At 42.1% G+C, this 12,996-nt stretch overlaps 2 protein-coding genes across 5 annotated transcripts in view; one reads left to right on the plus strand and one right to left on the minus strand.

Moving 5' to 3' along the window:
* nkain4 (sodium/potassium transporting ATPase interacting 4) overlaps nucleotides 1-1,519 on the minus strand; it is a 45,812-nt gene extending 44,293 nt beyond the window's left edge. For all 3 annotated transcript variants that reach the window (XM_072367739.1, XM_072367737.1, XM_072367738.1), the window contains exon 1: nucleotides 1,159-1,519. In XM_072367739.1, coding sequence (XP_072223840.1) covers nucleotides 1,159-1,212 — 54 coding nt within the window. In that variant the 5' untranslated portion in view covers nucleotides 1,213-1,519. The remainder of the gene's footprint in view (nucleotides 1-1,158) is intronic.
* Nucleotides 1,520-5,578: 4,059 nt separating this feature from the next.
* The window catches only part of LOC140271560 (uncharacterized), a 38,898-nt gene continuing 31,480 nt past the window's right edge, over nucleotides 5,579-12,996 (plus strand). For both annotated transcript variants that reach the window (XM_072366823.1, XM_072366824.1), the window contains exon 1: nucleotides 5,579-5,892. The gene's annotated coding sequence lies outside the window, so the exon portion shown is untranslated. The remainder of the gene's footprint in view (nucleotides 5,893-12,996) is intronic.

Below are 12,996 nucleotides of genomic sequence, written 5' to 3' on the forward strand. Positions count from 1 at the left end.
TTCTGTAGCTTATCCTTTGCAAAACTTTTCTTTTTTAACAAGTCTTAATTCTAAAAAGAAGAAACCACGGCCTCGGAGCTTTAGCATGGAAATATCAAGCTGAAAGATAAACCCAGGAGGACATCGATCTTAAAATTTAAGGGGAAGGACAATGGAAGGTCATTCAAGTCACTTTCAACAACGGTTGAAATACATTTAAATGCCAGTGAAGAACTGATATAAAATGCTTGTTTTATATTTATTTCGATCACAATTGTTTCAATGCTCCCTTAATTGTAAAAAGTGGCATTTACTTGAGGGATTATGGTGTGGGCAAGCTCAGTTTTAATACCATCATAAATAACACTGTCACAGTCTGTCAAGAAAGCTTAACTCAGGGATAGTGGAAAAGGCGAGCTGGCCTGTGAGTAAGTGGAAAGCATCATCTCAGACTGCATGGTTACCATCTGTAAAATGTCACAGGCTACACGTCACGGATCAGAACTAGAAGTGCTCCAAGAACCCGTGAACCTGAGGGGAGTTTTGTTTTCGCTGGACCAGCATGCCCTGCGATACAGCTGGTTTAAGTTGTTGATGAAGAAATATCTCCGAGCTTAAAACATATAATTAAATCATGTATGAGCAGATGTCTCAGAGGTCTCACATCAACTGTGCCGCAGCAGACATTAAGGTGTGTGTTGATAGCTTCAGCTCATGCTCTGTATCTGAACACAGGACTCGGAGGAGAAGATCCACATATTTCCAGCTGCACTTTCATCCAGCATCTCACCGTTAACCCAATACTGCCTGTCACTGTGCACAACTTCAGGCTGCTGGCTCTGAGTTAAGGTTCTCTGTTTTTGCAGACCAGCATATTTCTATGGAAGCAGTGAATTTCAAATATCACTGCCCCATTCTTTCTAACCCCCTCCCCAAAAAAAATCCCCAAATCCAGGATTAGGATTTCTATTCATGCAGGAATTCAGAAAGAAAAGGGGTGTAAGATGAGAATTTGAAAAGGTGCTTTATGAGTAAACTTGTAGGATGTAGACTACTGATACTTCTTCTCTATGTTCTTATCAGCCGCCAGCGTTAGATTTACATTGATTTGTAAAGTATTTCACATTATAACTGCATTCTCCGGGCTGAAACTTTCAAAACAAGTATGGATCAACTCACCAACTGTAAAGTGCAAATAAAGATGAGTGTGCATCGTCCGCTGCAGCAGCCCATTGTGTCAGCAGTGAAAACACGGCGACTCTAAAGGACTTTGAATCGAGTCTGGAGAGCTCTGGATATGCCGGACAGACTCAGTCCTGATCCAAGCACCGGCTTCGTCCCATTCTCCTGCTCTTCGTCAGTCCGTCGTCTCTCCACCGAGCCTCCAAAACAGCTACCAGGGTCCTTCGCTGCCTGGATGTGTTTGTTTACCTCCGCTCGAGCCAACCGGTCGCACTTGAGGTGACTGGCTGGGAGGATGGGTGCAATCCGGTGTGTAAAAGGGAGGAGAAGGGGGAGGAGTAGTGGGAGGGAGGTGGTCGCGGTGATGGTGGTGGGGTAGCCTACTCAAGCGGAGCTGAGATGACTCTGACTGGGGTTTCTAGAGAAAGTGTTTTTTGATAAGAGATGCTTTAAAGCGAGGTGATTCATTAATAACCATGTTGTTGGAAAACCTGTAGATATAAGTTACATTTCATTTACAGGTAGGCCTAAATGGATTGAAACAAATTGGACACGTGTCTGCAAAAGATGGTTTATGATTGGTTAAAAACATTTTAAGATAAAAGTCGCCATTTAATGACTGTCTTTAGCTCGGGTGCGTATGAGAACTGGAAGAGAGACTCCGGGTTCAATTCTGCGTTTAAGGATGCTGCGGCTGATGGAGAAAAGGCGCCATCTGGTGGCCGTGAGATGATCTGCACACTGACACGTTTTACCTCACCCTGATACATTATTCTAAAATGTGAGCGAATTTCTATCTACTCAATTCGTTTAAGAAGGTTTCACAATGTGCTCTATTGCAATTAAAGCTAATGATTCAAATAACTTCCTATAATTAGGAAAACACATTTAAAATAGGTCTTTAATCTTATTGAGGCAGTTATCCACTTAAATAGCCCTAATGTTTAATTTATTTTCTTCTTCTTCTTTTTAGCGTTACTCAATTTTGCAACGAGTTTCCTCAAAGACAACTTCCAATTTAAGCTACTCGACGTGATTTAAAATGGAAAAGACGTTAAAAGCAAGCCTCCCCTCCTCCTCCTCTTTGGGAACACGCGGAGGCCGGTCCAACCTCTCCACCTCACCAGCTTGATAAATCTTTTAAGCCTCGGCGGACTGAGTGGGGGAACACTTCACATCTCATTTCATCACATACTCCTCCGTTCTTTCTCTGTTTTAAAGTACCGCTTCTCTTCCTCCTCCGCCGTAACATACGCCGCCCTGCCCACCTGAGGAGCTCCTCCCCCATCGCCAAAAATAACCGCTGGGTTTTTACGAAAAGCTGGCACGCGCTGGATATACTGAAAAAATAAATAAATACAAATAAATAAACAAAATAAGCCTGTCTTTCATATGGAGAGTTAACAATCTGAAAAAAAAGCATCGCGTCATGAGCAATGCCATCGTGAACCTGTGCATGCTTGTCGAAATGTATTATACGCAGTAATCATTGTTTGGAACATAAAAGACAGCCACAGTGTTACATCATATGAGCATAGTTGCACCGAGCAGAGGATTTAATTTGCACATTTTCACTGTTTCCATTTAGATATTGGATCAACATGTTTTAGTTCAGCCTTTCAAGTGGATCCTCTTATTGGCCAAATGATTCCAGCTCGTGTCTCATTAACTTGAAGAATCTCCATTGATAAGATAACGCAGCATTTTATGACAAAAATCGTTTTACAAACGTGCTCTTTTTTAGAAAGCCATTCTTCTTAGCTGCCTGTCATTGGATTGTGTGGCTTTACGCAAAGCCTGGCCATCCACTTGACTTACTAAAAACTGTATTTGACTGCATGACGTCATGTGTTTGTCGCGTTTAAACGTAACATGCGAAACTAGTGAGGATAGACACCGACAAACCCATTAGTGGCCGACCCACGCTTATCGCGTGCGTGAAGCTCACTCGTTCACAGCTGCATTTCTTATGAGAACGTCTGAATGTGTGCCAAAGGACCGTCTGCTTGTATGTGGGTTGGTGAGACTGAGATGTGTGAGCCAAAGCTGAAATAAGGTCACTGTTATAGTTCTATTAGAAGGCTTGATGGAGGATCTGCTATGTTTCTCATTTTTCCCACTTCTTTAACACTTCTTTATCTCCTTACTGTGTGTGTGCGTGTGTGGTAGTGCATGTATGTGTACGTGTGTGTCGACCACTTCTTTCATGACAAGGGTGGCCCTTCGGGGATGCTGTTCTCCACGCAGACACTAATGTGAAGTGACAGGCCAGCCAGTGGTGCGCAGCTCGGAGAGGACCCGCATTGTGGAGGAGACCCAAGAGTCTAGCTCATAGTGGACAACAATAGAAAAAAAGAAACTGAAAAGGACAGGGCTTTTCTCTCTTTGAAAGAGTCTTCGGCTGTCACTTCTGGTCCCCACGCTCGTCGTCTTTCTCTCGATTTTTCTTTTCACACATTTCAGCGCTTAAACACACCAGTGAAAACTCCTCGTGCTGACACATTCAAGAGAACTCCGTTTTATGATAATCAAACAGCCAGTTTGTCATTCCTGAGCCTGAGTTATGACAGCAAAACATATTCTACCCCTTCACACATCCACAGGAGCTCAAATGACTCAGTATCCCAAAAGCATCGTGGCCCAGCTGCATTTTCCTTGGGCCAAAGTAAATGATGGCATTATTCAGGCTGGAGCTTGTCTCGGGGGTAACAGAAACAACACTGGGCGTTTTGCATTGGTGCAACTAAAGCCCACTGTGGTACATAATAAATCACAACCAAAATCAGCTGCTCCGTTCAGCTCTTCTGGACATTTATCAACACCAACTTGCCGACATTGCTGGAAATTGCAGTCACCGCTGGTCGTTCAACAAGCACACGAATGCTTTCTTTATTTAGGCCCATGCTCATGAAACTTTAACAGTGCACATGTGCCTTTTGAAGCAGAGTCTCGTCTGATTTTTTCCTGTATTTTGCTTTGAAAAAGTTTTAGCCTCGACAAAATAATAAGTACATAGGCTATTATGAGAAGCATGTCAATTATTCATAATGGGATTATGCTTTAGTGAATAAATATCGGTCCCCAGAATCATTTTTTAGCAGTTTGTGTTACTCTAAGTGTGACCGCTTGGAGGCACTCTCTGTGAGGTCGGCTTTGGCTGAACGGCGCCGTCACAGGTGCGTCAAGGCAAACGCACGACGGAGACCACGGGAAATCAGGTGCATGTATTTCAGAATAAAAATGATACAGGAGGCCGATCGGCGTGTTTGAGAGGTTATGGCAGGAAATGTCCAGGTTTGTTCATGACTGGATTATTCCTCCATGTTGTACATGCTGCTGCATGGCCATGGCTGACTGAGACACTTAAGATAACGAGCCTTTGTCGGCTGTTATCAACTGTGCTTTTTCCCTGCTGTGCCCTACTGGAGCCACTTCCCAGTTTCCAAAATTTTCACATGTATTTCAGTTTGCCTCAACAAATTGAGGCATAGTCTTATTACCAGTTGCTGTCACAACCTGTCAACATGGCTAGAAATGAATTCAAATCAAGTTGTGTGTATGCTGACAGTATCGCTGTCCACTTTTGCAGTGTGAGTTGCTTTGACATTAACAGATGAGTAAAGATCCAGAATCCCTTTTCTGTTTTTTCCCTTCTTTTAGCTATACTGTGACTTGTCTAAAAGGGACAAAAAGAATTACGAGATCTGATCCAGTTTTAACAAATTCATCTTCTTTTTTTCTTGTTTCTTGAAGTTTGACTTCAAGGATTTTTTTCTTCTGCTTATTTAATTAACCTGCCTTTTAAAGGCATTTAGACATATTTAAATTCTGTCTTAGTATCTCTGTGCTTCATGTCAAGAAGGATCCTTAATCTATCCAAAGCACTTCTCTATTCTCAGTGAACGGGTTCAAAGGACTTTATTTCTTTGTTTTGTAAAATGTTAATGATGCGTCTGTGCATGCTTGTCCTTCTTAAAACATATATAGGTCAATCCTTTGTGCACATCTAAATGACACACAGATCAGACTGATCAATGTCCGTGTAATTCCCATTTGAGCATGCAAGCCCAATGTGCACATATGTGTAAGTAGTCACTGGCAAAGTATAAATTGCCAAAATGAAGGCTGTTAACTCAAAAATTTGAATGAGCATTTCTAAATGTTGACTTAGCACCTCAAAATGAATCCATGTCCAAATCTTTAATTTTAAACTGTGAAACTAAGGCCTGATTTTTTTTTTCTTAATTCATCTTTTTATGTGCTTATTTTATAAACCTGCCTTATGGGACTAATCATGAGTAATTCTCCCAGTAGGCTGGTAGAATTGTATTTCATTTTGAAAGAGGTTGCCGGAAATCAAAGGGTCTATTACGTCTGCCTCGACATCGTTTTAGTCACATGGTGCTGCCTTACCAAGAGCTGATGGAGCCAGATGAAAAAGGCAGGAGGCGAGCCCCTCCGGTTGCGCGTCAGCATCCCCTCAAATAGAAATCTTCTGTCACTTCTGCACCGCACACTGGGAGACGAACGACTGCAACCCCGAAACAACAATTAAAAGCAAATCCGATTTTTGTTCACGTGATGCTAAAGAAGAAGAGTAAGGGGAGGCTGTGAGGAGGCTGGAGCGTAACGAAGAATGATAGTGAGGTTCAAGGCGCGCTGTCCCAGGAGAACTCATCTGAAGAGCTGGCCGTGAGACACCGGGATGCTCCTCTAACACCCCGGGGGCGAGTGAGTACACTGCACCCGATCTCTGCCTCCTTTATCCACACTTTGGCGACATCTGGACAGTTTTTGACAGCTGAGATTGCTTGTTCCTCTAAATCGCCCTCGAATTAAGCCGCGCTACATTGATCCCACCTGTCTGATCAATCATTCATAGGCTTCTTAGAAAAGAGCACATAACCAGTGGGTCAACGATGTGTGAAAGTGGCCTTGTTAATTTGACAAATAGTGTATTTTCAGCCTGCACTCACCAGTGAATTACAGTAAAGCATGCACGCATCAGGGTTGGATGCCTAGCAGGGCATTCCGGTGGATGATTTGCGGGATCGATCATGTCTCTTTAAAGTTTTGATTAGAGTGAACATGTGTTGCACACAGCGGTCACAGCGGCTAATTAAAAAAAGCCTTTGTGAGGGGCTCTCCTATCACAGGAACTCATCATTAATCCAATGGTGGCCCGGAGGGCGTGGGTTGCTGTACTGATGATAGGAGGGAGGCACCAGTCCTGCTTACACACTTGGGTTTATTAATTATGGAATCAGAACAAATTTACTCAGACTTTTATGAGCACAAGAGAATGTACATACAGAAAATGTCTTTTAATATGAGATTATTTTCCACCATTCCTTGGTGAGATTGAATTCTTTAAAAACCACATATTCTTCACCTTAACATACATTTCACTTCAGTTCAGGCTGTCACTGTTGGTATGATGTGACCATAGGCGACACAGTGCTGCACCTACTTATCTGATTCAGTCTTTAATGATTTTCTCACTTGGAATAAACTACAGATTGGAGGTCATGCTGTGCTGCTACATGTGTGGGTGTGAGTAGAACTTCTACATTAGGTCCAGTGCATGCAGATGAATGAAATCCACTTACTATGCTGCTAGGGTTCCCATCTCCAGCGTGAATGTGTGTGTGTGGTTCACCTCATTAAACTCATTGTGTTGACTTAAGCAGGAGGGTCACTCCTGAGGCCTGTTCTCCTGCCTCACTGAGGAGTGATGCCCTGAATTACACCAGACTCAGAGGTGGGAGATGCATTTCGGCTCTCGTTGTCAAGTTCATGGTTGTTATTCTGACTGAAGCATCATGTATGAATGTGCTGCGCTGTATATTTCCTCACGCAGATAAGTCAGAGCATTACACAATCACCAGTGTGAGGCTGCTCCCCACTCACCACATGTCCGTTTTATTGAGAGGTGCTTAACTCTTGGATCTCGTCTGTTTCAAATTTGCAAAGGAGCTCTGCCTCTGATTCAAATCATGGGCAAGTTTGCTGCCCATCAACGTACGCTTTGTACAAGAGCCTCTTTCACACGTTCTTTCTACAAACAGGCAAAAAGACTCTCTCCCTTAGAGCCCGTGTGCTGCATTTCACCGTAGGGGTTTTCAATATTCACCCTTTGTATGTATTAAACATCTTGCATGTCGAACTGAGAGTGCGGAGCCGAGCACTTTAAGGCAGAGTCAGCTTTCTGTTGAGGGTGACAGAACAGTCAGATGGCCCCCACGGGGCAGAGAACAATTCCTGCTGCTGATGCACCCAAGGCGACAGGACTGGAGCGCTTCTTATTCCCCATCCCATCCACCCTCCATCCCATCATCGCTTCCCACCTTTATCTCACAGAAATGAGAAACACATTCTCCTCTGGTTCAGTTGCACACCTGCACTGGGCTCTTTCTAGCTTCCTTTCGTCTCCCTTGCATGCATGCTTACACATATGAGGCACATGCACTCTTTCATAAACACGCATGCAGACATGTGCCTGAGGAGAGAAATTTATGAGTGGCTGTTTCAGTCATAAATCAAACCTGCTTCTCACACACAGCCTCATTTTTTTCAAATAGATGCTATTCATACTACCTCTTTACATCTACAGCCAGGATTTCTGATACTCATTACCTCAATTACACACACTACACTTCTCTACAACATGAACACATTGTGCAGGTGCTTTATTAGGTCCACTTATACAGCACAATCTAACAGATCAATACAGTTCATCTGCCATAAAATGGGCCTGATGGGAGTGGTCTATCTCCATGCACTGAGCCCAAAGGCTCACTGAGTGGTTTGATGCTGATGAAAATCATCTGAATCATAAGATGTGTTCTTCACAGTCACCTAATCTAAAGTTTGACAGTGGTCTCCACCACCTGCATCAAAACACAGAGGGAGAGAATGTATTGCTCGCATTAAAGCTTTTCACGTAATAGACTTTACGTTTGCCTCTTAAAAAAAGACTCTCCTGCATGTATGTTTTAACATTGAATTTGTGCTGTTGACTTTCATTTCTTTCATTGGATTACATTCAATTTAAAGGTGTTTGCTGACATTTGACCCCCTTGTATGTGAAACAAAGTCAACTGCAACACCTTCAACAATGATAAAAACATGAAGCTATGTAATCAAAATGTACAGATAGAGTTTAAAGCGTGTCTGCTGCATTGAGCTGCACGAAACTGCATCGTTGCACTCCTGTGCAGCTCATATAAGACTTTAAACATATTCAGACTGAAACTGAGGCAAAGTTAAAAGGCGATGAGTTAGAACTGGGGTTACTGCTCAGTCTGAGATGAATGTGAGCTGTCACACAAGTGCACTCATTGACTCACTAAAGGCTTAACAAGATACCAATGTGTTCCTGCTGATAGATAGATAGATAGATAGATAGATAGATAGATAGATAGATAGATAGATAGATAGATAGATAGATAGATAGATAGATAGATAGATAGATAGATAGATAGATAGATAGATAGATAGATAGATAGATAGATTTTCCTCGCTTAGACCCTGATGAAACGGATGAAACTAACAGAAGTGTTTTCCTATCACCATTTCCACCCCTTTTTGGAGTCGCTTCTTCTGCCATGTTTTAATTACAGCTCATCTCAAGTTGCTTAACTGACTACATTTCAGTGAGTGTCTATTTGAAATGGATTGCCTCACATGGTGCAGAGGTTTAAAGCCAAATGAAAGAGCACAGCCCAGTCAGACGAGGCCTTTTGTCAGATCTGGAGCAAAAAAAATAAAAAATAAAAAATAACAGTTAAATGAGCCGAAAAAAACCCCAGACAATTAGAATTCAGTCATTAACCACAGTTAGCTGTTTGACAGTTGCCACCTAAAATGTCATGATCATGACAGATAATGACTGTACATGTCAGATTAAATATGAGAGTGGGATTAAAGTATAAAAACTGTAGCACTCCGTTTTACAGCCCTAAATATGGGAAGTGATGAAGGTTTCTTTAAATATTCAGCCAAAGTGTCTTGCTAGTGTTCCAATGGAACTTTATTGTTTTTAAGTTGTTCTCAAATGTTATTTTTGCCATAAACTTCTTCTGAAAATTCCTCTGGCTTTTTTAAACAGACTGTGAGCCAATCATAAACTGAGAATACAACTGCTTTTCTGCTCGGTTAAACTAAATAAACACTCATAATTCCCACCCCATGCACAGTCATCTTTACTCACATAATCATTCCCTCATACTCAGTCCCAATACCCACAGAAACGCGATTATTGCCTTCCCCTCACACTACTGTGGTCCGCATATGCTTAGGCTTTATATTGCCAATCTGACTCACTCACACATGCTATAATTCTCTCGTCAAAAAATGTAGTTCCGTGTCATGCCAGCTTTAATTTTATAGCAGAACAGAGCAGCTCAGAGTTATTTAGGGGTTTGAACATGTCAGTCATTGTCCATGGCCTTAGGTTGTTTGTAAAATGTGCAAAAGTGAGATGAGATGAGATCACAGATCACAAAGTAAATGGTCCGTGAATGCTTAAAGTGTGTATGTGCACGTGAATGTCAGCTGTGTGCATAATAGCTCAGGATTGGGTGGCTGTAGATTGGCCAGTCAGCTAGACAGATGTGCCCTAGCCAGGACTTGGAGTGTGGGGCTTCAAACTGGCCTGCCACCCAGCATCAGTGCCATGGATCTGTGACCAAAGGACTCAAGACAGCAAAACCCACTGTGCGCATAAAATGCTCTCAATTATTCATTCCCTTGTATTGGGCAATAAAACAGAATGTACATTCAAAGAAAGAAGGCCTTTCAGTCATAGTAGGCGTTGCTTCTCTTCTAGTAAACACTGCCTATAAAGACTCTCACAAGCAAATGTGTCGCATGCCCACATTTGAATCACAAATTGTTGAGTGCCCTAGAAGTTTGGTATCTGTTGTCTCACTATGCACTCAATACACTTCATGCTCACTGTGGCAATTGCCTGCCATTAGGACAGGAGCCATGTAATTCATAATTATTGATTCATGTCTCTGCAGCAGTTCAGCGTAATTTCCCTAAACACAACTACATACAGTAGCAAACACAATAAATAAAGGCAGTGATTTACATAGATATGTCGTTATCCTCCCGTTTGTCTACTTGCAATGTACTCATAGTACAAGAACACGAGATAATTTGCTTTCTGAGAATGTTGCAGCTTCGTTATTTCATGTTCATGAGGTAAAAAAAAATCTACATCCTCTGCTTCCATTTCAAAGGATGGTCTGAGGTATTAAGTCCTCCTGTACTGAGCCATTAGCCAGCTGTTGGTGCTTTATTAACTCGAACTTTAGTCTGCATGCTGACCCCACAGGTGCTCATCAGTTAAAGGAGGACGGAGCCCATGTAGACTGCTGCAGCCTGGGCCTATATCTCTGTAAGTTCTAGTCATCAGAGCATTTTGCTTTACTTTTCGAAAGTTTGAACGTTTCTGATGCTCTGAAAGAAAAATACTGATAACTCTGTAAAACTGAAAAGGAGATTGACAAGTAAAATAAACCCATTTACAAAACATGCTCCACTTTTTGCTACCGAATGAAAATCCCAAACTTTATTATCAATTTCAGATTTAACTTGCAAAGCAGGATAAACAAATGTCTTACTGGGCACGCGATGGGATGCTTATAGCAGATGGCTGGAAGAGTATTTTAGCTTGTGAAAATGGTGAAACCAAGTGTTCATAAATACTGTCTGTCCTTTGCTTTAGTAAAGATTACCAAGTTCGTCATATTTAAAAAATCAACTGTATAATAACTGTACAGCCGTGCGGTTACATCAGATTTTGTTTGAAACTCTATGTATGTATGTGTCCAACATCCCTGAAAAGTCAGTAGCTTTCATGCTAACAAGCACATTTTCTCTCTTATTGTGCTTTAACTAAGTTATCGTTTCTGACATTATGCACTTCTGCAGAGTGCAAATTGACTGTTGTAAAATACAAAAACTAAACTTTTTGTATATTTATTGGCTTGAGGAAATCTGACTTGCCTTGACCTTTTTCATCACTTTGAATACACGACACTGTGTTCTCGTCAAGTTTTCTGCTGTCTGTTGCTGAATTGCTCCACTCAATGTTCAAGGTATCCTTGAAGAAGCCTCCCAGCTACAGCTCAGCTCAAGGACAGGAGACTGTTTTGTTTTTCATACTATGAGCATGTCACTCACTGTGGGAAGAGAATTGTTTCTACCAAAAACAGTTTAATCTACACAATCAGAGCAAAGCTTCAGGATCTCATTAGCAGGGTTGTCCTAATCTGTCACTTTGCTTTGTGTTTTATGCTACTTCTGCATTTTGTACAGAAAAAAAAAAGAAAATGGTCACATAGCCACTATTAATGCTCTAAATTAGGGGGCCAAACCAGTCGCATGCTGGCTGCAGATGTATTTCTGCAGATTTTACTTCACACTTCACTGCCGGTGTCTGTTGGTCAGGAGCTTCTTGAATCAGCACATGGGCTTACATTGATTATGTTGGGGTATTCCAAGCCTTTTGTGAACAAATATCTCAGAAAGAAATAGTAAGAAGTAACTATGACTGCACAGATATTTAACAAAATGTGTTCTTCACACTTCAAATCAGAGTGTGGGACTGAATGTGTGTTATCAGTTGGTGATGTAGTGATCATCAAGCCGGTCATACTGTACATTAGGATGTAAGCGAGGATAACTTGCAGGATTTAATGCATACACTTTGACGGCGTTTGTATGTTTCTGCACCTTTCTAAGCCACCTGTCTTGGTGTTTATGTGTCTCTGTATTTTTATGTATATAGTTTGCATGCAGTTGTATGTCTGGCTCCAAGTGGTAACCCATCTCAAAGCTATAAATGCCCCAGCTTGTTAGAGATACAGATTGTAGAAGCCCAGCGTGGGCTGGTGGGCGAGTTCACCTTTGCAGCCTTTGCAGTAGCTGTTCATTGATTCCTCTGACAGTTGCACAGGTGTTGCCGATGGAAGATCAGCTTCTGCACTCAAAAAGATGACAGGGGGGCAGTCATGCTGACTGCTCTGCTTATTTATTCATTATTAGGCAGGTTGCTCCTCAGCTCTGCTCCACCAGAGGATCGGTCTCACCTGTTTCACCTCCGGAGGTTTAAGATAGCGGCATGTTTGGTTTCGGATCTGTCCTGAGTGTGCATGATCACGAAATGCTGGCACGGTAGCATCTGCCTCACCCTGTGCTTACCATGAATGAAAGAGACTAGGGACAGTGAGTGCTGGAGGAAGAATGAAGGGTGTAGTCGAGTGCTCAAGGGACTACGGCAAGACAGATCCCTTATTGATTGGTTTAGTAAGAGAATCCTCAAGCTTTTAGTGGTGCTGCTTAATAAGAGCGGCTTGTAGAAAGAGAGATCACATCATCTGAACTCCACTCCAGAGGCTTCCTTCAGCTTTAAAAGAGACATATTATCCTCTTTTTTCTAACGAGTTGACACAATTTCCCGAGGCCTTGTTAAAATGTATGGGGCATGCTTTGATTAAAATATCACTCAGCTGACTTCTCACCCCCAACCCTCCTCAGACCAGGCCATTTTAGGGATGGGGAAGTGAGCAGCTATTCACTCCACCCCTCTCTTGATGGAGGGTGGAGTAAGTAAGTATTGCGTTTGCACTACAAATTATATTGACGTTAAGAAATCATTGTACTTGGAGGCCAAAGTCCTTATTAAAAACATGCCAATATGCACTGAGAGATGGTGCACCATGCAGGTGAGGCATTACCTGTGTCCTGGTTAGAGTTCTTGCAATGTTGAAAGCTTCGTGAAGCACCTTATCCACACATTTGCAAGTTGTCTGAACATAACTT

Source organism: Leuresthes tenuis, unplaced genomic scaffold (assembly GCF_036924035.1).
Source record: "Leuresthes tenuis unplaced genomic scaffold, fLeuTen1.0.hap1 SCAF_16, whole genome shotgun sequence".
Taxonomy (NCBI): domain Eukaryota; kingdom Metazoa; phylum Chordata; class Actinopteri; order Atheriniformes; family Atherinopsidae; genus Leuresthes; species Leuresthes tenuis.